Source organism: Manacus candei, unplaced genomic scaffold (genome assembly GCF_025592945.1).
Source record: "Manacus candei isolate 608988 ecotype Guabito, Panama unplaced genomic scaffold, ASM2559294v1 h1tg000023l, whole genome shotgun sequence".
NCBI lineage: Eukaryota > Metazoa > Chordata > Aves > Passeriformes > Pipridae > Manacus > Manacus candei.
Window position 1 is genome coordinate 1,024,017 of NW_026138071.1, and position 18,190 is coordinate 1,042,206.

Here is an 18,190-nt window from a genome sequence, read left to right on the forward strand (position 1 = left end):
GTCTTATTGAGTTTCCTCAGGGGGGGTAAATCAGCAGAGGGGTGCGAGAGTTGCAAGAAGAATTAGCCAACACTTTTGTGTTGACACTGTTACTGTAGCACAGATCTGGCTAGAGGAGGCTGGAAACTGGTCTGATGGGGGAAGGAGTTGTCTAGATACTCTGCATGGGGAGATTTTAGTGTGAAGCAGCGGTGTCTACACTGGTGACTCACATTTCTATCAAAGAACCTTCACCTGAACTATCAAGGACACTCAGGAATTCACCAGTGAGAAAAGGTGTGTTGGAGTTGCAGCATATCAGGCTTTTGCAGAGTGGATTATTGTGTATCTTTGCACAATATTAAGGACTCTGATCAATGAATAATTTTCTTGTGTGCCAGTGTTTCTTCCATTGAGGGTATATTACATTTCAAGATGGTTTTTTTGCTGCTACAACAGGGGTTTTGTGTGTGTAAAGGCCATTAAAAAAGGAAAATTGTCTTGTTCTCTGCAGATTAAGCAGCTGGAAAAGAAACTCATGAGGGCAGTATACAAGGACTTAAAAAAGATAGACATGGAATTCAGGTGCTTATTAATAAAAGATTAAACATTATTATTTTAAAAAATAATAAAAAGAATGCTTTGGCATCATTATACATTTAAAGTAAGTACAAAATCAGTTCATATATAATGTTGCACTGTAACCAAAGTATTGATTCCACAGGTCACTGTATCTGTGGGAGGAAACAGATCTTATAAATAAGTTATGTACTAGATCTTAGTTCCATTTTGAAAAACACAGCGAGGTGATTCTTTTTCCCCTCATGGGCTAAATGCTTCTGCCTCATCCTCTTGTTCCTCATTATGAGGGTTTTTGCCTGCTGTGTCACTGCATATTCGTGCTCCCATCGCTGTCCTGGTGCTCCCCACCTGGAGCAGCTGTTTTGCTGGCCTCGTTGTCCGTGTTGTTGTTGAGGATGTCATCGCAGTCCATCTGTGCCATCAGGTTGAAGCGCTCGGCCACGCAGTGGGCAGTGAGCCGAGCCTCGGGGTCGTGGTCCCAGCACTCCGTGATGGTGTCGCACAGAAAGCGCATCCCCTGTGGGCAGAAGGGCTCGAATTAGGATCTGAAGGCAGGAGGAAGAGGAGCTGATCTAACAGTGTTTAATTGCGACTTCTGACAGCCTCCTGCATAACGGCTGGTTTTGGCCAAAAGGAAACAGCCTTGGTAAGTTGTGGCAAGTGCTGGTGCTTCCACCATTACTGGCACTGCCTGTGTTAGAGCAGCAGCCTCAGCTCACCCAGGATCTGCTCCCAAGCACTTCCCAAGCTCCCTGGAAATCCTTGCTGGAAGTTGGCTTGTGTTGGCTGTGGGACTTAAATAAGGGCTGGAAGGAAACAGGTCCTCCATCTCCTGTCTCAGCCTTGCCCATTCAGAGCATCCTAAAATCAGGAGGGACAGAGGAGGTGCAAATGGTGACCTGCAGGATGGTGGGTAAGCCCAGGCCTCTAGGTTCCAGCCTGTGCCCTGGCTGTTACACCTGGAAGGAGGGTATAGGTGGGGTGAGTTTGGAATTAAATTTCCTAAATCTGACTTCTTGTTTTAGTGGCATTCTGAAAGGGTGCACCGTGCCAAATACTCATTGCGTTAGGCAGCTGAACCTTGTTCTCTCATCACAAAATAGTGTTTTGCTTGAGGTGTGGTTGGGTGCTTCCCAGTGTGCTGCAGAACACATGTAGTTCCTCTCAGTTACAAAGCTTATGTCTCCCAAAAATATATTTTTTTTGGTCCAATTGTGTAGTGCTCTGAAAAGAGTCAATATTTTGGTCTTAGAAACAAAATAAATGGTAGTATTGAGCTGGTATTTTTCCCACTCTCAAGTTAGTAACACAGTTAGCACCAGAAGCTGTGTTGAACCTTCCTTTGCCCATGTAATTCCTATCATGTGCTATTGCTTTTGGCATCATTGTCAACTAAGGTTGGAACACAGTGGAAAAATCATTATTCTAAATAAAGCTTCATGTTTTTCAGTGGGTTTTGTGTATTTCTTGATTTGCAATTGAGAGAACCCTGAGGTCGTCATGTGGACCCAGACAGGAGGAAAATGCAAGTCCTACAGATGTGTAGGGTCAGTGTCATCTGTCCTTCTGGACCTTTCTGCTGAGGTCCATTGTCTTCCATAATGGACACAGATTGGATAGAATGGGACTGTGCAGTAAAACTGACAGATGGTGTGTTTCAGTACCTCTGACGTCACTCGTTTATTAGCTTAGTTGAAAGGATTTGAGGATAATTGATTACATGCAAAAATGAGCTAGCTTAGGCAAAGCTTTTAAAGTAAGCCTGTTCTCAAACAGAGCATTGCAATGTCAAATGGTTTAGTCATTAGATTTTCTGTGGTTATTTTACCCTGAAATCAAGACAGTTATTTGTAGTTTGCCTTGTCAGTCGTGATGATGCTCTTTTGAATGGTACAACTGGAGCATCTTGTTTCACTTACAAATGGACTTAGTTTGGCTTTTATATTTGATGTCTGTTTTTCCAAGATTCCAAAGGTTGCTGAGTTGTACAAGTGATTTTTAGTGGCAATATTGACTTAAGCTTCCATTGCTCCTTCCTGTCCTGCACCAGCCCTCCAGTTGTGGCCAGTACATCCGTCTTTTCAGCTGCTTCGTGAACCAGATCCAGGAATTCACCTGGCCTAAATAACTTTTTTCTTTTTTTTTTCTTTCTTTTTTTTTTTAATGTGTTGGGGTGTGAAACAAGGTAGAAGCATGGGTGTGAGGCATTAGTGAGTTATCTGGGAAACTTTGGGATAAATCTCTTCAGCTGTCTTTGTTGTGCAGACTTGCAAACAGTTGCCCTGGAGCTGCTGCTGGGTGACTCAGCCCTGTCAGGGAAGTTAATGCTGACTCTTGCTAAAAATCCAACCATGGCCAGACACATAGGTCCTCGCTTGACTGAGAGCAATCCTGATGCTCTCAGGAGTACCATGGAAGTACCATCTGGAGCTCTGCAGCAAACTTATTTTCATTGTTAGGAACATCTGAAGGTGCTGCCCATTCAGGTGAGTGACTTGTCACAGTTTCTTGGTGTCACCCAGTGCCTTCTCCCACAGGAAGCCAGCGCTGACCCCAGGAGTGGCACAAACCGGTGGCTTTCTGCAGCTTCCCAGCAGATGGTGCTGCCCAGTTCCTCATCCTGGGGAGAACGGCTGCAAAATGCCCGGAAAATGCTGTAAAGCCAGGCTTGAAAGGAGATGTTTATTAGATTAGCCAAGATTAGTCAGGGGCAAACTTTCAGGAACACAACATAGCTTTTCTGTTCCTCTTCCCCAGTGACCATCAGCTGATCTAATAAAAGTTCCCTCCTTAAAAGCCTTGCTCTGTTTGTGTGCTGAACCAACCCAACTACAGCAATGTTGTTTCTGGGAGGTGACTGCAGTCAGCCTCCCCTCAGCCCAGGGAACAGCACAGTTATGGTCAGGCTCTATCAGAGTGTGATTTTTCACAACCCAAGCCTCTGTATATTTTTTCTGTGGTTTCAAAGTTTATCAGAGACCCTAGGAGGTGAATGTCTGAGATGAATACTCAAAGGCTTCAAATATGTGGCAGTGCTGATTTGAAGTTCCTGTATTTGCCTTCATTGGGAAAGAGGCTGGGTGAACTTCTGACATGGACTGGCTGGCTGATAAACTCCCTGGGGGTGCAGCAGAAACCACAGATTCATTTGATGCTGTTTGCAGCTTTGGTCAGTCAGGTCAGTTGTGAGTCTTTGGACAAACATGGTTTTGAGAGGAGACACTGTAGGGAACACGTGGCCTCCTGAGGTCAAGAAACTGTATCTTTCCCTTTGAAAAGTCTGCCTCTGAGTGCCACCCGGGCAGAGCAAAGGCAGTGGCAGTGTGTTTTATGGGTGGACATTGCAAAATGATGCACTGAACACTGCAAGGCTCTGAAAGCCAGCAGGCTTGATGTTTCAGCTTGTTTGTCAGGTGAATGGGATTGTTGATCAGCAGATGGTGTTTTTCACAAGATGTTAATGTCATGGGCCAGTGTGCCTGTTACCCCTCATGTCCTTGGTGAGTGGAAGAAGGCACTGGCCCTGGGACAGAGGATCCTGTCAGGGCCGGGGGGAATTGTGTTTCTGTAGCTGTTTGGTCTGGGTGTACTTGTGGATGGTTTTAACAGAGCACATCTCATCACAGCTGAAGTGATGGTGTTCTAGAGCACTGGGTTATGCTTTCTGTGCTGACACACTTTGCTTTCAGACCCTCTGAAGGCTGGTCAAAGACTTCCCTTGGCAAAACCTGAGCCTAGCAGGGTCCCTGCTCTCAGCTTAATGTGTGTTCCCTGGGTGTTTCACATGTAGGAGATTCTTCCTGGTTTGCTTTCCTTGTAGAAATGGAAATCTTTCTCTCATGTTAGAGGTGATTTTGAGCTTGAAACCTCCACAACCAAGCAGACAGAAGGCTGGATGCACTTCCTTTCTCCCCTGTAACTGCTGTGAATGGCTGTGTGCCAGGGACCGCATGTTTCATGAGCTAGAGCCTTCTGGATAAGGTGTTTAGGGGAGAAGTGGGGTGGACTCAGATGAATTACTGTTTTGTGAGAAGAGCCTGCACTGAAGTGCTCCATTTTGCTGTTATCCTCCAGGTAACTGGAACCCATCTCCTGGCATTCAAAATGCTTCCTAATCATGGCTATTGATCAACAAATTTTGCTGTACCTCTGGCTGGTGGCTTTTATACACCAGGGAAATGGTTCTAGTGGGGTTTGTGTGGGCCCAGCCAGCCACAATGGAGCTGAAAGTAGAGCCGAGGAGTTCTGCCCACTTTTCCTTTGATTATAACTTTAACAATTTTTCAGGCTGTTTTGGTCAAGTGGCACAACAGGGGTTGCTCTTTCCTTGTTGCTCCCAGCTTACCTGATGCACCAGCCAGCTGCTTGGGATCTCGGGTCGGCCTCTGCCATGCAGCACAATGTCCCTCATGGTGTCCACACAGGGCTGCTCCTGGACTTTTGACCCAAAAGGCAGCTCATAATTCTTTACCTCTGCAAGGAAGCAAAAGCAGCATTACAGGATGTTTTTAGTGCATTCCTTGCTTTGTTTTGGTATGGTCCACCGGATAAGAATACACTTGTTTTTTGCAATCTGCAAAAATAAACAGATCTGGAAAAAATTGAGAATTTGAACACAGAAACAAAGTGCTGGGTTTTCACATAAAGGTTGTTTTCAGAGACTGCACCGAGGAACCATCTGACCACCCCCCTGAACCCAAGAGGTGCACTACAAAGGACCTGGTTTGTCTTTAGGTGAGACATATTTTGAGCAGGTAAAAAGTGTTGTGCTGGTGAAAGATGGGAGGGGTGACTACAATACCAGCATTTAGATTCCTGCTGCAGGCATGGATTGGCTTAGAGGAGAAATGGCCCTTACAGAAAGCAACCCTGTGTTGTGGGAGGCCAAGGAGAAACTGCCTGTTGCAGAGGTGAGAGGCCACCCTGGTTTCTGCTAGCTCCTCCCTGGATATGAATGCAAGTGAGAGATGAGTGAGGAGGAATGGCTGGGATGCTGGCTTGGGAACAAAGGATGCACAGGCCATCTGAGCCAGGCAAGGGCCCCCCACTATTGGGCATGGGGCATGCAGGGCAACTGGGGCAGCTTTCTTGCCAAGGATTGGAGATTCTTGCAGCTTGGTGGGTTTGTATTGCAAGTAGGTGGGATATGGAAGGAAGGGAATGAGTGGAGCAGGCAGAAGGCAGGTAGGGGCCAACACCAGGGAAGTTAATGAACTGTTTTGCTACACTCAATTTCAGTTGCCAGGATGCAGCTCTGGGAAGTGCCTGAGTCTAGGGTTTGTGGGTCCCCATTGCAACCTAAACTTTCTAGTGTTGTCTGAAGAAAAAAATGGTTGAGGAGGTGGAGGCACATTTGGCTCTTCCTGCTTGGTTTGGTTTGCATCACTGGCACAGGCTTGGGTGTGACACAGTGGCTGAGTGGCTTTGAGCAGGGCCTGGAGCAGGTGACCCCTGGGAACCCGTCCCGCTCCTTGACCACTGAGCCACTCCCTTGAGCCACAGCACACAGAGCAGGCAGCCAGGTGGCAGGGATCTGCCACCAGCTCTCGGCACCCCTGCAGGGACCTGAGCCACGCCAAATCAGGTTCTGTGCCATCAGTGGGGATGTGGGAGTAAGGAAGCAAAAAGGCGCATGGCAACCACAGTGCAATTCTCCTACCTCCTACCACTTCACATCTGGAGGCCATTTCCCACAAAACAAGGGCCATAGAGTAGACATCCATCTGCTTGAAAGACTCCAGGTCTTCCAGGTTCACCCTGGACTCCAGGACCTCTGGGGCCATGTACCTGGCAGTGCCTACCTGCCCACAAAGAAGAGAGAGACATTAGCAGGGTGGGCGAGGACCGTGGCCACATGACAACCAGAGGTGGCTTGCAAAGGGTCCTCCGGAGAGGGTTTGTGGACCATACTTGCCTGCCCGCTGTTGGCAAAGTCGTCCACTGTGAGGGAAGGGTCGAGGCGTATGGCGATGCCGAAGTCGCAGAGCACACACTCCTGCTCATTCTTCACCAGGACATTTGTGCTCTTGATGTCCCGGTGGGCGATGGGGATCTTTGGCCGGCCGCAGGCGGTGTAGTCGCTGTGAAGGTGGGCCACCCCGCTCACCAGGGAGCCCGCCATCTTCTGCAGGTCCATCCAGCTCAGGACGTGGCGGGACAGGTAGTCCTTGAGGTTGCCCCGGCTGTGGTAGGCGGTGATGAGCCAGTACTCCCGGCGGGGCCCTGTGCCCCGGTCCTCGGCAGTGAGGAACTGCAGGACGCTGTCGTGCTTGAGGCTGGTGTCGGTGAAGATCTGGCTCTCGTTCTTCCAGGAGGAGTACTCCTCGCAGGGGAAGATCTTCACGGCCACCGTCTCGTACTGCCCCGAGCGGCTGTGGCTCAGCTTGGCCCTCCACACCTCCGCGAACTGCCCTTTGCCCACCATCTCGTCCAGCTCGATGGGGAGCAGCTCCGTGGGGCGGCTGCTGGTGCAGCTGGGGCTGGCGCCGGCCGGGCTCTCATCCATCAGCACGGACAACTTCTCCTCCCGCTCCGTCGCCCTCCCTGGCTCCGGCAGCGCCGGGGGCTGTCCCGGTTTCCCACCCCACGCCTTGGCTCTCTTGCGCCGCTTCTGCGTGCGGCAGAGGTAAAATATCACCGTGATCATCACCGCCACCAGCAGCGGGGGCAGGAGGCTGATGGCAGCCACCGGGATCACCTCTTTGCTCTGCAGCATGGAGTATCCTGGGGGGAGGAAAGCAAAGGCGAGGTGCTGCTGCTGCCGCGGGTCTGCAACAGCTCGTTTTCATCACGCAGAGGAGGAAAATATGCGAAGCTGTTAATGAAGCGCAGCCCTTTGCGGGGCCGCACAAACCCATCTCAGCACAGAACCCAGATGTAGGCAGTTAGTGAGGGGAATGCTTAGTTTTGGTCTCAAATTTAGCTCAATTTATCAACAGAGGGTCCGGGATGCAGGCCAGCATCGCTTGGGTTGGGCAGTGCAGCACATGGGATCCTGCTGCTGCCACCTAAGTGGCTCTGCTGCCTTTTGGGGGTCCCAGGCACCACTTGCACTCACGGCATGGGGAGCTGGGGTGGAAATAACAGTGATAAATCCAAGGCAAGCCTCGAACAGCAAATCTCTGAGGGGGTTTGGGGCTGGAGCTTTGCTGGACCTCTGTGACACACGGAGAGCCAGAAGGGATGCTGGGGGTGGGCAGGACCACCCGGCCCAGGACAGCACTGTGATGCTTTGCAGGATAATTAGAGTAAAGGAGCATCTCTTCAATGCTGTCTGCCAGTGTTGGCATCTCCTTCCTCACTCTGTCACAACCCTAACCCCATCATCTGCCAGGGCATGGCTGCTTTTGTTTTATTTCTTTTAAAACCCTTTCATGGGGTGGTGGGGGGTGACATGCACACAAAGCCATAACCCTCACACAACATATAATTGTCTGATCCTTTGATGTTCACAATTCCTGGAATAAGCATGCTGACTTCAGTAGAGATATTCAAGTAAAATCTTACTCAGAGGTTTTTCTGCCAAGTATAATAACCCAGGGGAAGAGGGATAAGAATCATTCCATAAGCAAAACTCTCGCTGCTTGACCTCAGTGTGTGCAGATCATAATTCAGGTTCTGGAAAAACAGAGCGTTTAGCTATTTTCCTTGGCAAATTTCAAAAAATTGTGCTGCAGCTAATTTCTGCAAGGCTGTGAAAGCGTTTCTAAAATAGGCATCAGGTTTAAACCACAAGATCAACCTAAACTGATATAAATCAATAACTAACTCGGGAATATGTTTATTTTGGAAAGCGTTAGGCCTGGATATCACCTACTGCTTTAATGGATTTACCCGATGCTTCAGATCCCATCTTTGAAACTCTGAAGAAAGAGTTTAAGGGAGCTGCATGCACGAGTCCTGAAAAGGGGACGTTAACACAACTTCAGGAAATTCCTTCATGAGGATGCCCCATCCTGATGGAAGTCTTTTGATACACAGGGGTTGCAGCAGGGCTTAGACCTCTTCTACAGCAAGCAAATGTAGCTGCTCTGGCAATAACCACAGGTCTGTAAACTCACACCTTGTTGAGCATCTCTCCCGGGATCTTTTCATCTCTGCTGAGGGGAGATGGAGCTCCAGGGCCAGGCTCAGCTGGAGCAGAGGTGGAAAGGACTTTGCATGCTCCACCCTGCCCAGCACCTCCCCAGGGTGTCCGCTGGGCTCCTGCATGTGCAACTTTAGAAAATGGTGCCTCTGTGTATTCATTAGGGTGGTCTCTGAGGCCTGATGGAGTCCCCTGCAGCCTCAGTGTGAGGGCAGTGCCACCCAGCAGCCCAGGCCTGAAAGCAGGGCTTAAGGAATCGAGAAATAGAGAAAAACCTGCCTGCTTCAGCTGCCCAAAAAGTGCTTGTCTCTATTAGATATTACTCTGCTCGGGTGTTGTCTATACCATTGAATATGATCAGAAGTTAATATTTAAAATGCAAATGATTCCTTAAAGCAGGAGAAAAGGATGTAAAGAATGGGGTCTGTGAGGCTGGGGCTTGCAAAGCTGGCCCCATGACCCAAAACAAAGAGGAGAGAATTGTTTAAGACCTGCACTGCTCCCTCTACGACTTTCAGCACTTTTTTATGCTAGCTGGCAGGAGAAGGCTGGTTATGGAGCCTTTGCTGGGGGTGGCATTTCCAATGAGCCAGTTGTCATTTTGTGTGAAATTACATATCCTAGCTTTGGGATTTGACTATCTCTCCCTAGAAGTGTGTGTACCTGTTATGTTTGGCTGGGGAAGCAGCAAAGAACTGTCAAATTTAGCATCATTTGCCTCCATTGAAAGTGGCTTGTTTGTTCAGAGAATTTGCATTTTATGTGATGTTTTTCTTTTTTCCTTGTGTTGCAGGGAAGCTATGCTGCTGGCTTGCAGGTTCTGCTGAGGCTCATTTTCAGCATCTCCTTGTTCTGTGATAATGGAAAATTGGAGGAGTTTCGCTTTGCTTTTGTTACAGGTCAGATTCTTGATGGACACTTGGGATAAACCTGGTTCATTTGGACTTAGGGAGGTTTGGACAAGCCCCCAAAGGCTCAGGATCTGGTTGGAAGCATTTCCAAAGTATATGACCCTCCTGAGGTACAGAAATGGGCTGCCTCTTAGTTTTCCCTCCTGTGGATTTACAGCTCCTGTTGAATCTCCAGCCATCTGCAGAAGCATCCACAGGCATGCCAAGCCACACTAACATGTGTATGCAGCTCCAGCTGTCCCTGCCCAAGAGAAACTCCACTGCAGGGATCCCCAGGAGAGCAGCAGGGGAGGCACCACCATGTGCCAAGCCCTGTGCCCCGGCACCTCCACCTTTTGGGGTTGCAGCCACGGTGGATGCCAGCAGTTCCCGTGGGGGTGTTCTGGGGCAAGATTTGCTCCAACATGATTTATTTAAAGCTTTCAGAGCATTGACTCACACTGGGTTACATCAGCCCTTGGGTTCCCCAGTTGATTCACCCTGTGCTGAAGGGCACAGCCCACCAAGAGATACAGTGGATTTTCCATCACCTAATGTTTCCAGACAAAGGCTGGAGGTATTGCATGGAAGGATGCTTTGGCTACAGGCAAAAAGCTAGGCTCACTAATGGGGTACAGATTTTAACTGGCTTTTATACAGGGAGCTCAAAGAAGGTGCTGAAAGAGCCCCTTGTGCCATTGCATCTCCCACTCTGCTGGAAATACAAGTGATTCCTCATTGGCACTGGGTGCTGCTCCCCCCGTAAATATCACGAACGAAAGCACTCACCATTGGTGTGGTTTTCAAAGATGAGTTTGTCGTTGCACTCCTGCTCATCCACGCAGCCGCAGATGTACATGACCCCGTCCTCGCTGGGCTGGGGGGCCATGATGCAGCGAGAGGTGTTGTAGTTGGGGACCATGAGGTTCTCGATGGGGCGGTGGGGGTTGTGGCAGAGTGTGCTGATCCTGATGCTCTCATTGTCCTGTCTCCTGCGTGTTACAAATGAACCGACACAGCATTAGTCTGGCAGTTCAGCCTTTGTGTCACCTGCCTGTCACCTTAAACCTGGTTCTGAGATAATTTGTTTTAAGCTGCATAGGGAATGACTTGTTTGCAGCAGTTCTGGTGTAATTCTAATTACACATGCTTTTGGACGGCTTGTGCTAAAGCCATTTGTCTCTTTGCTGAAAAGAGAAACGTTTGGCACACACGAATAGTAGGATGAGAGCCAGAGACTCTGATTGTTTCCAGTAGATAATTCACCAGTTCATAATTGCATCTTGGATCAGGTAGGGCCAATGCTAAGCATGAGTGCCCTGTGCATTTTTTGGGGCAAAACTCCCCTTTTACTAACACCAGCTGCTAGACCAGCAGGTTTTGGGGCTGTACAGTCCTAAGGAAACTCACCAAAATGAGGGTCCCACAGGACCATCATACATGACTTTGTACGTCACCTCTGCCGCAATACAAGTCACAACACCTGTGCCTCAGCAGAGGCTGGGGGTCTCTGCTGCCCAAATTTCTCCTGTGCAGTGGAGAGGTGTGGGCTGGTATTAGTAAAAGGGGAATTGTGCCACAGATAATACACAGGACATCTCTTCCACTGGAGCCTTCCCCAGAGGAGGCAGAGTAACATAGCACTTTTCATGTTTCCAAGGCAGTGATGGGGAATGACTGGCCCTGCATGGGCTATGGGTGGCTGGAGAGCAGTGCAGCTACTCTTGGGGGAGTTCAAAGGAAATCACAACCATTAATTACTTTTTCAGGGATAGCTTCTGCTTTCTGACTTGCCCATGCAAAGTGAGAGGGTGAAGGTATGGAGAGGTTTCACAATGTCTCTGATGTCAGCTGGGAAGTCATATATAAAAGCCAGGGAAAGAACCTAAATTTGTCACTCTCTCCCTGATGAAGTCCACTGATTTCAGTGCTTCCCATGTTTTCTTGGAGCTACCAGGTAATTTGACAGAGGAACTTCCAGCAGAAGAGCCCTAGGAGGGTGCTCTTGCAGCTGAAGAGCCCTAGTCCTTCTCTATGGACTGCCAAGTTTGGGCACCTGGAGGATGTGAGCACAGTGCTCAAGAGCATGGAGGCAAAGCTGCTGCTGTGACTGCAATCCCTACACAGGACAAGTTCAGATGATCCAAATATGCCTCTGCAAGTGAGCAAGGAGCAGCAAGGCTGGCTTGGAGGTGAGTCCTGTCTGCAGGGATCTTATTCTATGGGTGGACCTTAGAAAGGGATTGGAGACACTGGGAGGGGTAGGCAGGATATTTGTGACTCTGTAGCTGCCTCACTCCATCTGATATATGATGCAGGGTGCAGTTCTACCCAATGCAGTGGGGCTGCTTTCCTGGTGTGGGGATTCCTGCTGCTTTTTCCTGTGGGCTGTCCATGGGAAAACCCATGGAGATGTTGGATTGCCTACCCAGGATTTAAGGTGGCTGCTCCATGTGTGTAGGGGAATTTGAGGCAGGGGGTGGATTTTGTTGTTTGTTTGTTTGGGTTTCTTGTTGTGTTTTGCTTTTTTAAAAGTCCATAATGCAACAATTATCTTGAGGCAAACTCCTACTGAAAGCTGGCGTTCAGCATTCACGCTAATTAGCAGGTTGAGATAAAGCCTAGCGATAAGTGCTTGGCTGGCTTTCACTTTGGCAGCCAAATTAAAAGGGAAAGAAGAGGAAAATCACTCTGGGCAGACCCAAAATGGGTGTTTTTTTAGTTTTGCTCATGAGGACCAGAAAGCTGAGGGAGGCACTCTTCCGGGCCAAACCATGCAGTGCGTGCTCGGCCTGAAATGCAAGATTGCGTTTCCTTTCCAGGCACCTCCCGCAGGAGCAGAAAAGGGTTTTTTCAGGGGATAGGAAGGAGGTGGGTTAAACCCAATGTGTTAAACTCCAGTTTGGTGTCAGCTCAGATATCCATGTGCTGGATGGGGACAGACCTCAGCTGCACCCCTGCATGTGAACCAAGGTTTTACCAGCCTGATGCAGGAGGACATCATAGACTTGGAGGTCAGAGTTGCTGGTTTGCCCTTGGGTTCAGCTCATAAAGCTCAATTCAGAGGTTTACGGGGCTTTAGAGATCCCACAGCAAACTTACCACTCTTTGTGTCGGGTACTTAAATGCTTAATTTATTTAGAAAATAAACTGGTACTAATTATAGGGCAGACCAAATAGTTTTTTTACAGTGAATTGTAACTTTAATTATAGTGGAGTCACAGAAAGAGGAAGAGAAAGTCCTGAATTAGTTCAGTGGGCAATAATCCAAGCACAGGGGCACATGCATGTGCATTTCCATGAGCTCCCACCCAGCAAACCCCTTCTTCCCCCACATCTCCCCTTGACAATGGGCATTTCCTCTCACCATATGGCCACACAGATCTCGTAGGGGTCCTCACAGTAGGAGTTGAGGTTGCAGTTGCTGTAGCACACCTTCTCCTCGCAGGCAGGAGACGTGGAGTCGCACCACTTGCACAGGTTGGTCTTCAGGCTGCGGCGAGCGCTGGCACTGCAGGCTGCAGCGGCAGAGAGGGGGCAGAGGGTGAGTGGGGCCGTGCTGGCCCAGAGTGGGGCACTTTCAGTAATTCACACAAACAGTGGAGAAGCAGTCTGAACTGACCCTATTTCTCCGTGCACTTTTTTTAAGCTTTCATTTTAGAATCACAGAATAGAATCAATCGGGTTGGAAAAGACCTCCAAGATCATCAAGTCCAACCCCTGACCCAACATCACTGTGGTTACTAGACCATGGCCCTAAGTGCCACATCCAGTCTCATCTTAAAACCTCCAGGGACAGTGAATCCCCCACCTCCCTGGGCAGCCCATTCCAATGTCTGATTACTCTCTCCATGAAAAATGTCTTCCTAATATCCAATCTATTTTGGTTGGAGCAATTTTGCTCCACTGCTCAGTCAAATGTGTTCTGTATTACGCCAAAGCCTAGAGGAGATGGGGGGATGCTGTTGGTGCAGAGGCAGGTCCCACTGAACAGGAGCTTTGCAGAGCCTGGGAAGCCGCAGAGAGCCGCATTTTCCCTCTGCTTTTCCTGTACCCTTTATCATCAAGGGGAAATTTACTTCTTCCTCTACAACCTAGGCTCAGATTGGCGTTTCCCCTCATCCTGAGCACATGCAGTGTTCAAAAAGGGACATCCCCGGCTCTCTGCATGCCTGAAGACTTCATTTATTCCCCTCCCAGCAGGAGGAGAGGTGCTGGGGAGGGAGGCATGGCCAGTCTGGGATAGCTCCCTTCTCTCCTGCTGTCTCCTCGTCCTCCCTCTGCCTGTTCAATGAGCCCAAGCTGGGAGGTGTGTTTGCCACCTGAGAAGCGTGTTTGCCACCCCGAGCATCTGTGTTTTTGCAAGAAATGATGGCCTGAGACTTTCCAAGCTCTGGGGCAACAGGAGCTGCTCCCTCCAGGGCTCCATTGCCCGCTCTGCCCTATCCCAGCATCAGATGCTCTCCTGTCCCTAGAGCCATGGATCTGCTGCAGCAGTAGGAATAACTGCTGCCTGTGGGGAGCTGCTCTGCCTGTATCTCACAGGCATAACATTATCTCTATTTTTATAGAAAGGGCGCATGAACCATGCTTGGTTAAGGGATAAATCCCAGCTAAATTTAAACTTCCTGTTTTAAGGCTGCTAGATGTCCTTAAAAAAAAAAAAAGCCAAACAAGCCACTAAGTGGCTTATGTAGAAATGTATATTTATACTTTTTTTACTTAAATATATACACTCCAAATTGTTCAGGTATGAACCTGAACTACAGCAGCTAATTTTTTGAAGGTTTGGGCCATCCATGGGGGCGTGTTTCTCTGGCTGCCATGTCCCCAGTGCACCCAGCACTGCTGGGTGCTCCCAGCCCCTATGGAAAAGCCAGTCCTGGCTCACTGTACTGCAACAGCCATCACAGGGTTTTCCATCACCAGCTGTTGGTATGAAGAAGAAACAAATTGCAAAATCCCTGACTGTGGCTTGCCAAGCCTCAGCCCTTGCAAGCAGGGCCCTGTTGATCCAGGAACACACCCACGGGCACCCCCAGGTCTGTGAGCAACCTGCAGGACCTCCTGTGTCCTTGGTAGTCACATCTGTCACCTGTCTGTGGTCCAGGGCCAAGCCTAAGGACCCTCTTTAATACTGTCTCAATAGCAAAAAGGGGTTTCTAACAACTCTTCTCCCCAAATCCAGAGCGCACAGCCTGCTCTGACAGCATCTCATGTGCCTGCTCTGCTTCCCTCAATGGCCCAGACCCCCCTCCCTGCGACCCTCATAAAGAGCTGCTGGAAGGCTCCCACACAGAAATAAACCATTTACAAGCTCCTGTGGCCTCGTACGTAGGGCCAAGGTTAATGGCAGAGGGGAAACCTGGCTGTAGCGGAAAAGCCTGTTACATCTAAAGGCTGGAAGGAGGAAATTTTGGTTTAAGTGACCCATGCCAGGCTTAAAGTGCAGCTCAGCAGGGTTTGTGTTGTGCCAGGTGGTAGGGGAGCTGAGAGCAGAGTGGGTGAAGATATTGCCCACAACCTCTTGTTCAGCACCCCCTATCCAGGGGGCTTCTCTGGCCCTGCTGAAGTGCCTTGTGATTTTGTGGGTGATCTCAACAGATCCAATGCCCCGCATCCATCCAAGGGTTAGCTACCAAAACCATGGCTTCGGCTGGGATTTGAAGCACTTGCAGCCAGCATGAACTGCCCTCAACTCCCAGCTTCACTCTGCCAGGGCAAAGTTTGCAGAATCCCAGGCAAAACTCCTCTGGAGGATGAGAGTTTTGGAGGTGGGATAGAAATCAAGCCCAAGCATTTGTGTGCAGCTCTCAACCTACAGCGGCAGCCACTACGCCCTACAAACTCTGTTGGTGTTTCTACATGGGAACAAGGAACTGAAGGTAAATTGGTTTCCCCTTCCCAAACCCAAGTCCTGTCACAGCCAGGTCTATGCTCTACTGGTGCTGCTGCCTTAGTTCTTCTTTCACCCCTTCAGCTCAACCCATCCATGCCACGGCTCGTGCTGTGCTTGCAGCAGGCTTGTGCAGGACTGTGGGCTCAGCACCATCACCCAGGGATAACTGGGGGCCCTGCAGAGGAGCAGCAAAAGGACAAATCCAGATTGTGGAAGCTGCTGGTACAGGATGAGGTTTGTTATTTATGTATTTATACCTACCAGATACGTTATTTACTTATTTATGTCAAGGGTTTACTCGAGATCTCAGAGCAAAACGCCAATGTTGTACTGCTGTGTCTGGTGGTGATCTGGACTTGGCAGCTGCCTGCACTGTGCAGCAGAGAAACCAGGGCAGATGAAAGAGTTAAATATGGAAATGAGATCCAGAAATATAGTGGTAACCGGACAAAATTCTTTGGAGACAAATTGTTCTAAACTAGCTCAGGCTGTGATTCTGTTATCTGCTCTGCAAGAAAGGTCAGAGCAGGAATATCTCTTTTTTTCTTGCCCTCCCCTTCATTCTTCTCCTAGGAAGTTAAAAGAAGAGCACAAAGCCCACTACAAGCTTCTTCAGGACTTTGTGTCCTTGAACCATTAGCTCGTAGGTACAATTTAACTGCCACATCACTCATCTTGGCCCTGATTAGACCCAGATGAACACTTTCAATATTAATAGTCAGATGATTTAATAAAGCTGCACGAGCAGTAAAAGTAACAATACACTTCCATAAACGGGTTCCAGATGTTGCCAAGGCAAATGCTAAACATCAAAATACAAACTTCAAGAAAAAAAAAGCTAAAAAAAAAAAATCTGGATAAGCAAAACTTGGAACAAACTATAAACTAATTAAATGTGGGTTGAGTTTTCCAAAAATAAATTGAAGCCATAAGGATGTGATGTGAGCCAATAAATAGTACAGTTAGTCAAAGTTACTGTGGAACAACAGTTGGAAAGATGGTTTGAAGTCACCGATAGGTGGGCTCACAGCGAGCTTGGCTTACCATCAATAGGAAGGCTTGTTCTCCTGTGCATGACAGCGGGATCAAATCTTCTGGTATCTATAACTGGGACCCCAGAGAGGTTACTGAGAGCATATGAGATGATTTTCAAGTCAAGAAATAAAGAAAAAATGACGCCAGAAGTGCCTGTGTCTCTCTGGCAAGAGCAGTGGGGGTGATACCACCACCCAAGGACACCGGGATATTTTTTCATGCGTGTCGGGGAAGCTCTCCCGCCTCTCATTGCCCACACTCTCTACTTGGCCACCTGCAAAGCCCATTGAAGCACCACTGCTGCAGTCAATAACCCATCCTCTTTCCCCATAAAAGAGTCATTGAAAACAGCTCTCCAAGGGAATTTCATACCGGTCCCATACTGCAGCCACAGAAGTAGTCAGCCCCCAACAGATGAGCTCTTTGCTCATTTACCAGGGGCTCAGCTGCTCTTACTGCAGCTGTAACAATATAGCAGGGGGCTTTTGTGAGCCCCTCTCTACCAGTGCATTCCCAGAGAGCAGGTAGGTCATCCACCACCCAACTCTGGCTCCAGCTTTCTGCACACTGCAGTCCCCATGGAGAGGAAATCACTAAGGAGCAAGCCTGGGGTGCATGGAGGTGCAGGCACAGTGCATTTGTTATAGCACAGGAGAAAGTGCTCTGTAGCCCAAGCAATGGCATGTGCAGGCAATGAACACTTTCAATTCTCACGTATTCTCCCTGACATGCTTTTTCAGAACACCTAAACACTATACAGGCTTAAGGAAAGGTGCTTGGTGTGAGATCCCCAGCTTTCTCCTTCCCAAGGTGGAAGGGGACTAAGGCCTCTGCCACCCAGGACCTCCATTATACAACTTTCAAATTATGCTCTGTCTTGCCATGATAATTACCCTTACATTGCTTGTATTTCTCAATGACAAAGAAAAATTGATAATTTTCAAGTCATAAATGCTCTACATAGCCCCTCTTTCATGTGTATCTCCAAGTACCCCGGAGTGGGGCTGACACTAATTCAGCAGTCACAGAGGGCTGCCCAGCTTGCTGTTACTGTGGTGGCTCTGGGAGCTCTCTGCATCATGTTTTCCATGCAGGTCAGTTAACCTGTAATCCCCAGGCTTTGCACGTGGAGAGACTAAGGCCACAGAGATTAGCTGAGGTGATCTGCAGCTTTCTCTAACCAGCAACACACGAAAATGCAGGACTAGGGAGCACTTCCACCTTGCAGACATATTGCTCCTGGAAACACCTGAGTAGGTGTCCTGATGGAAATCCAGCCTGTGCTGGGACCTGCTTTCCCACCTTGGTGAGCCTGGGATCAGTGGCAAGTCCTTTGTCTGCCGGTAAGTTTAGGATTAGGCTTTACCTTGGGCTTTCATCCACGGGTAATGACACAACTACACAATAACAGAGCCTCTCATAAAATTATTATGAGAACAAACAAATTCCTTCCCTTTTATAAATGCAGTATTTTGTTTTTAATACTAAACCAACAGCAGAGCTGATGGGCTCTGCTCTCTCACTGACCCATGTGAGAGCACCAGGTCCTTGGTGTTCTCCATCAGCACGTTACTCCTGAGTTGCCTCCTCCACGAAGCAACACCCAGTGCCATGGCTGGGCATCAGGGTAATGCCTATGTCCTTATTGGCAGGAGATCCAATACAGGGTCAGAAGCTCCCATTGCAGTTGCCCGGCATGACCATTTATCAGAGGTCCCA

The 18,190-nt window shown here is 48.8% G+C and overlaps 1 protein-coding gene across 1 annotated transcript in view; it reads right to left on the bottom strand.

Moving 5' to 3' along the window:
- Window positions 1–559: 559 nt before the first annotated feature.
- LOC127471181 (TGF-beta receptor type-2-like) overlaps window positions 560–18,190 on the bottom strand; it is a 31,676-nt gene continuing 14,045 nt past the window's right edge. The window contains exons 2-7 of the mRNA XM_051787872.1: window positions 12,905–13,055; window positions 10,327–10,529; window positions 6,476–7,284; window positions 6,221–6,362; window positions 4,907–5,034; window positions 560–1,078 (exon numbers count right to left, since the gene is read on the bottom strand). Coding sequence (XP_051643832.1) covers window positions 866–1,078; window positions 4,907–5,034; window positions 6,221–6,362; window positions 6,476–7,284; window positions 10,327–10,529; window positions 12,905–13,055 — 1,646 coding nt within the window. The 3' untranslated portion in view covers window positions 560–865. The remainder of the gene's footprint in view (window positions 1,079–4,906; window positions 5,035–6,220; window positions 6,363–6,475; window positions 7,285–10,326; window positions 10,530–12,904; window positions 13,056–18,190) is intronic.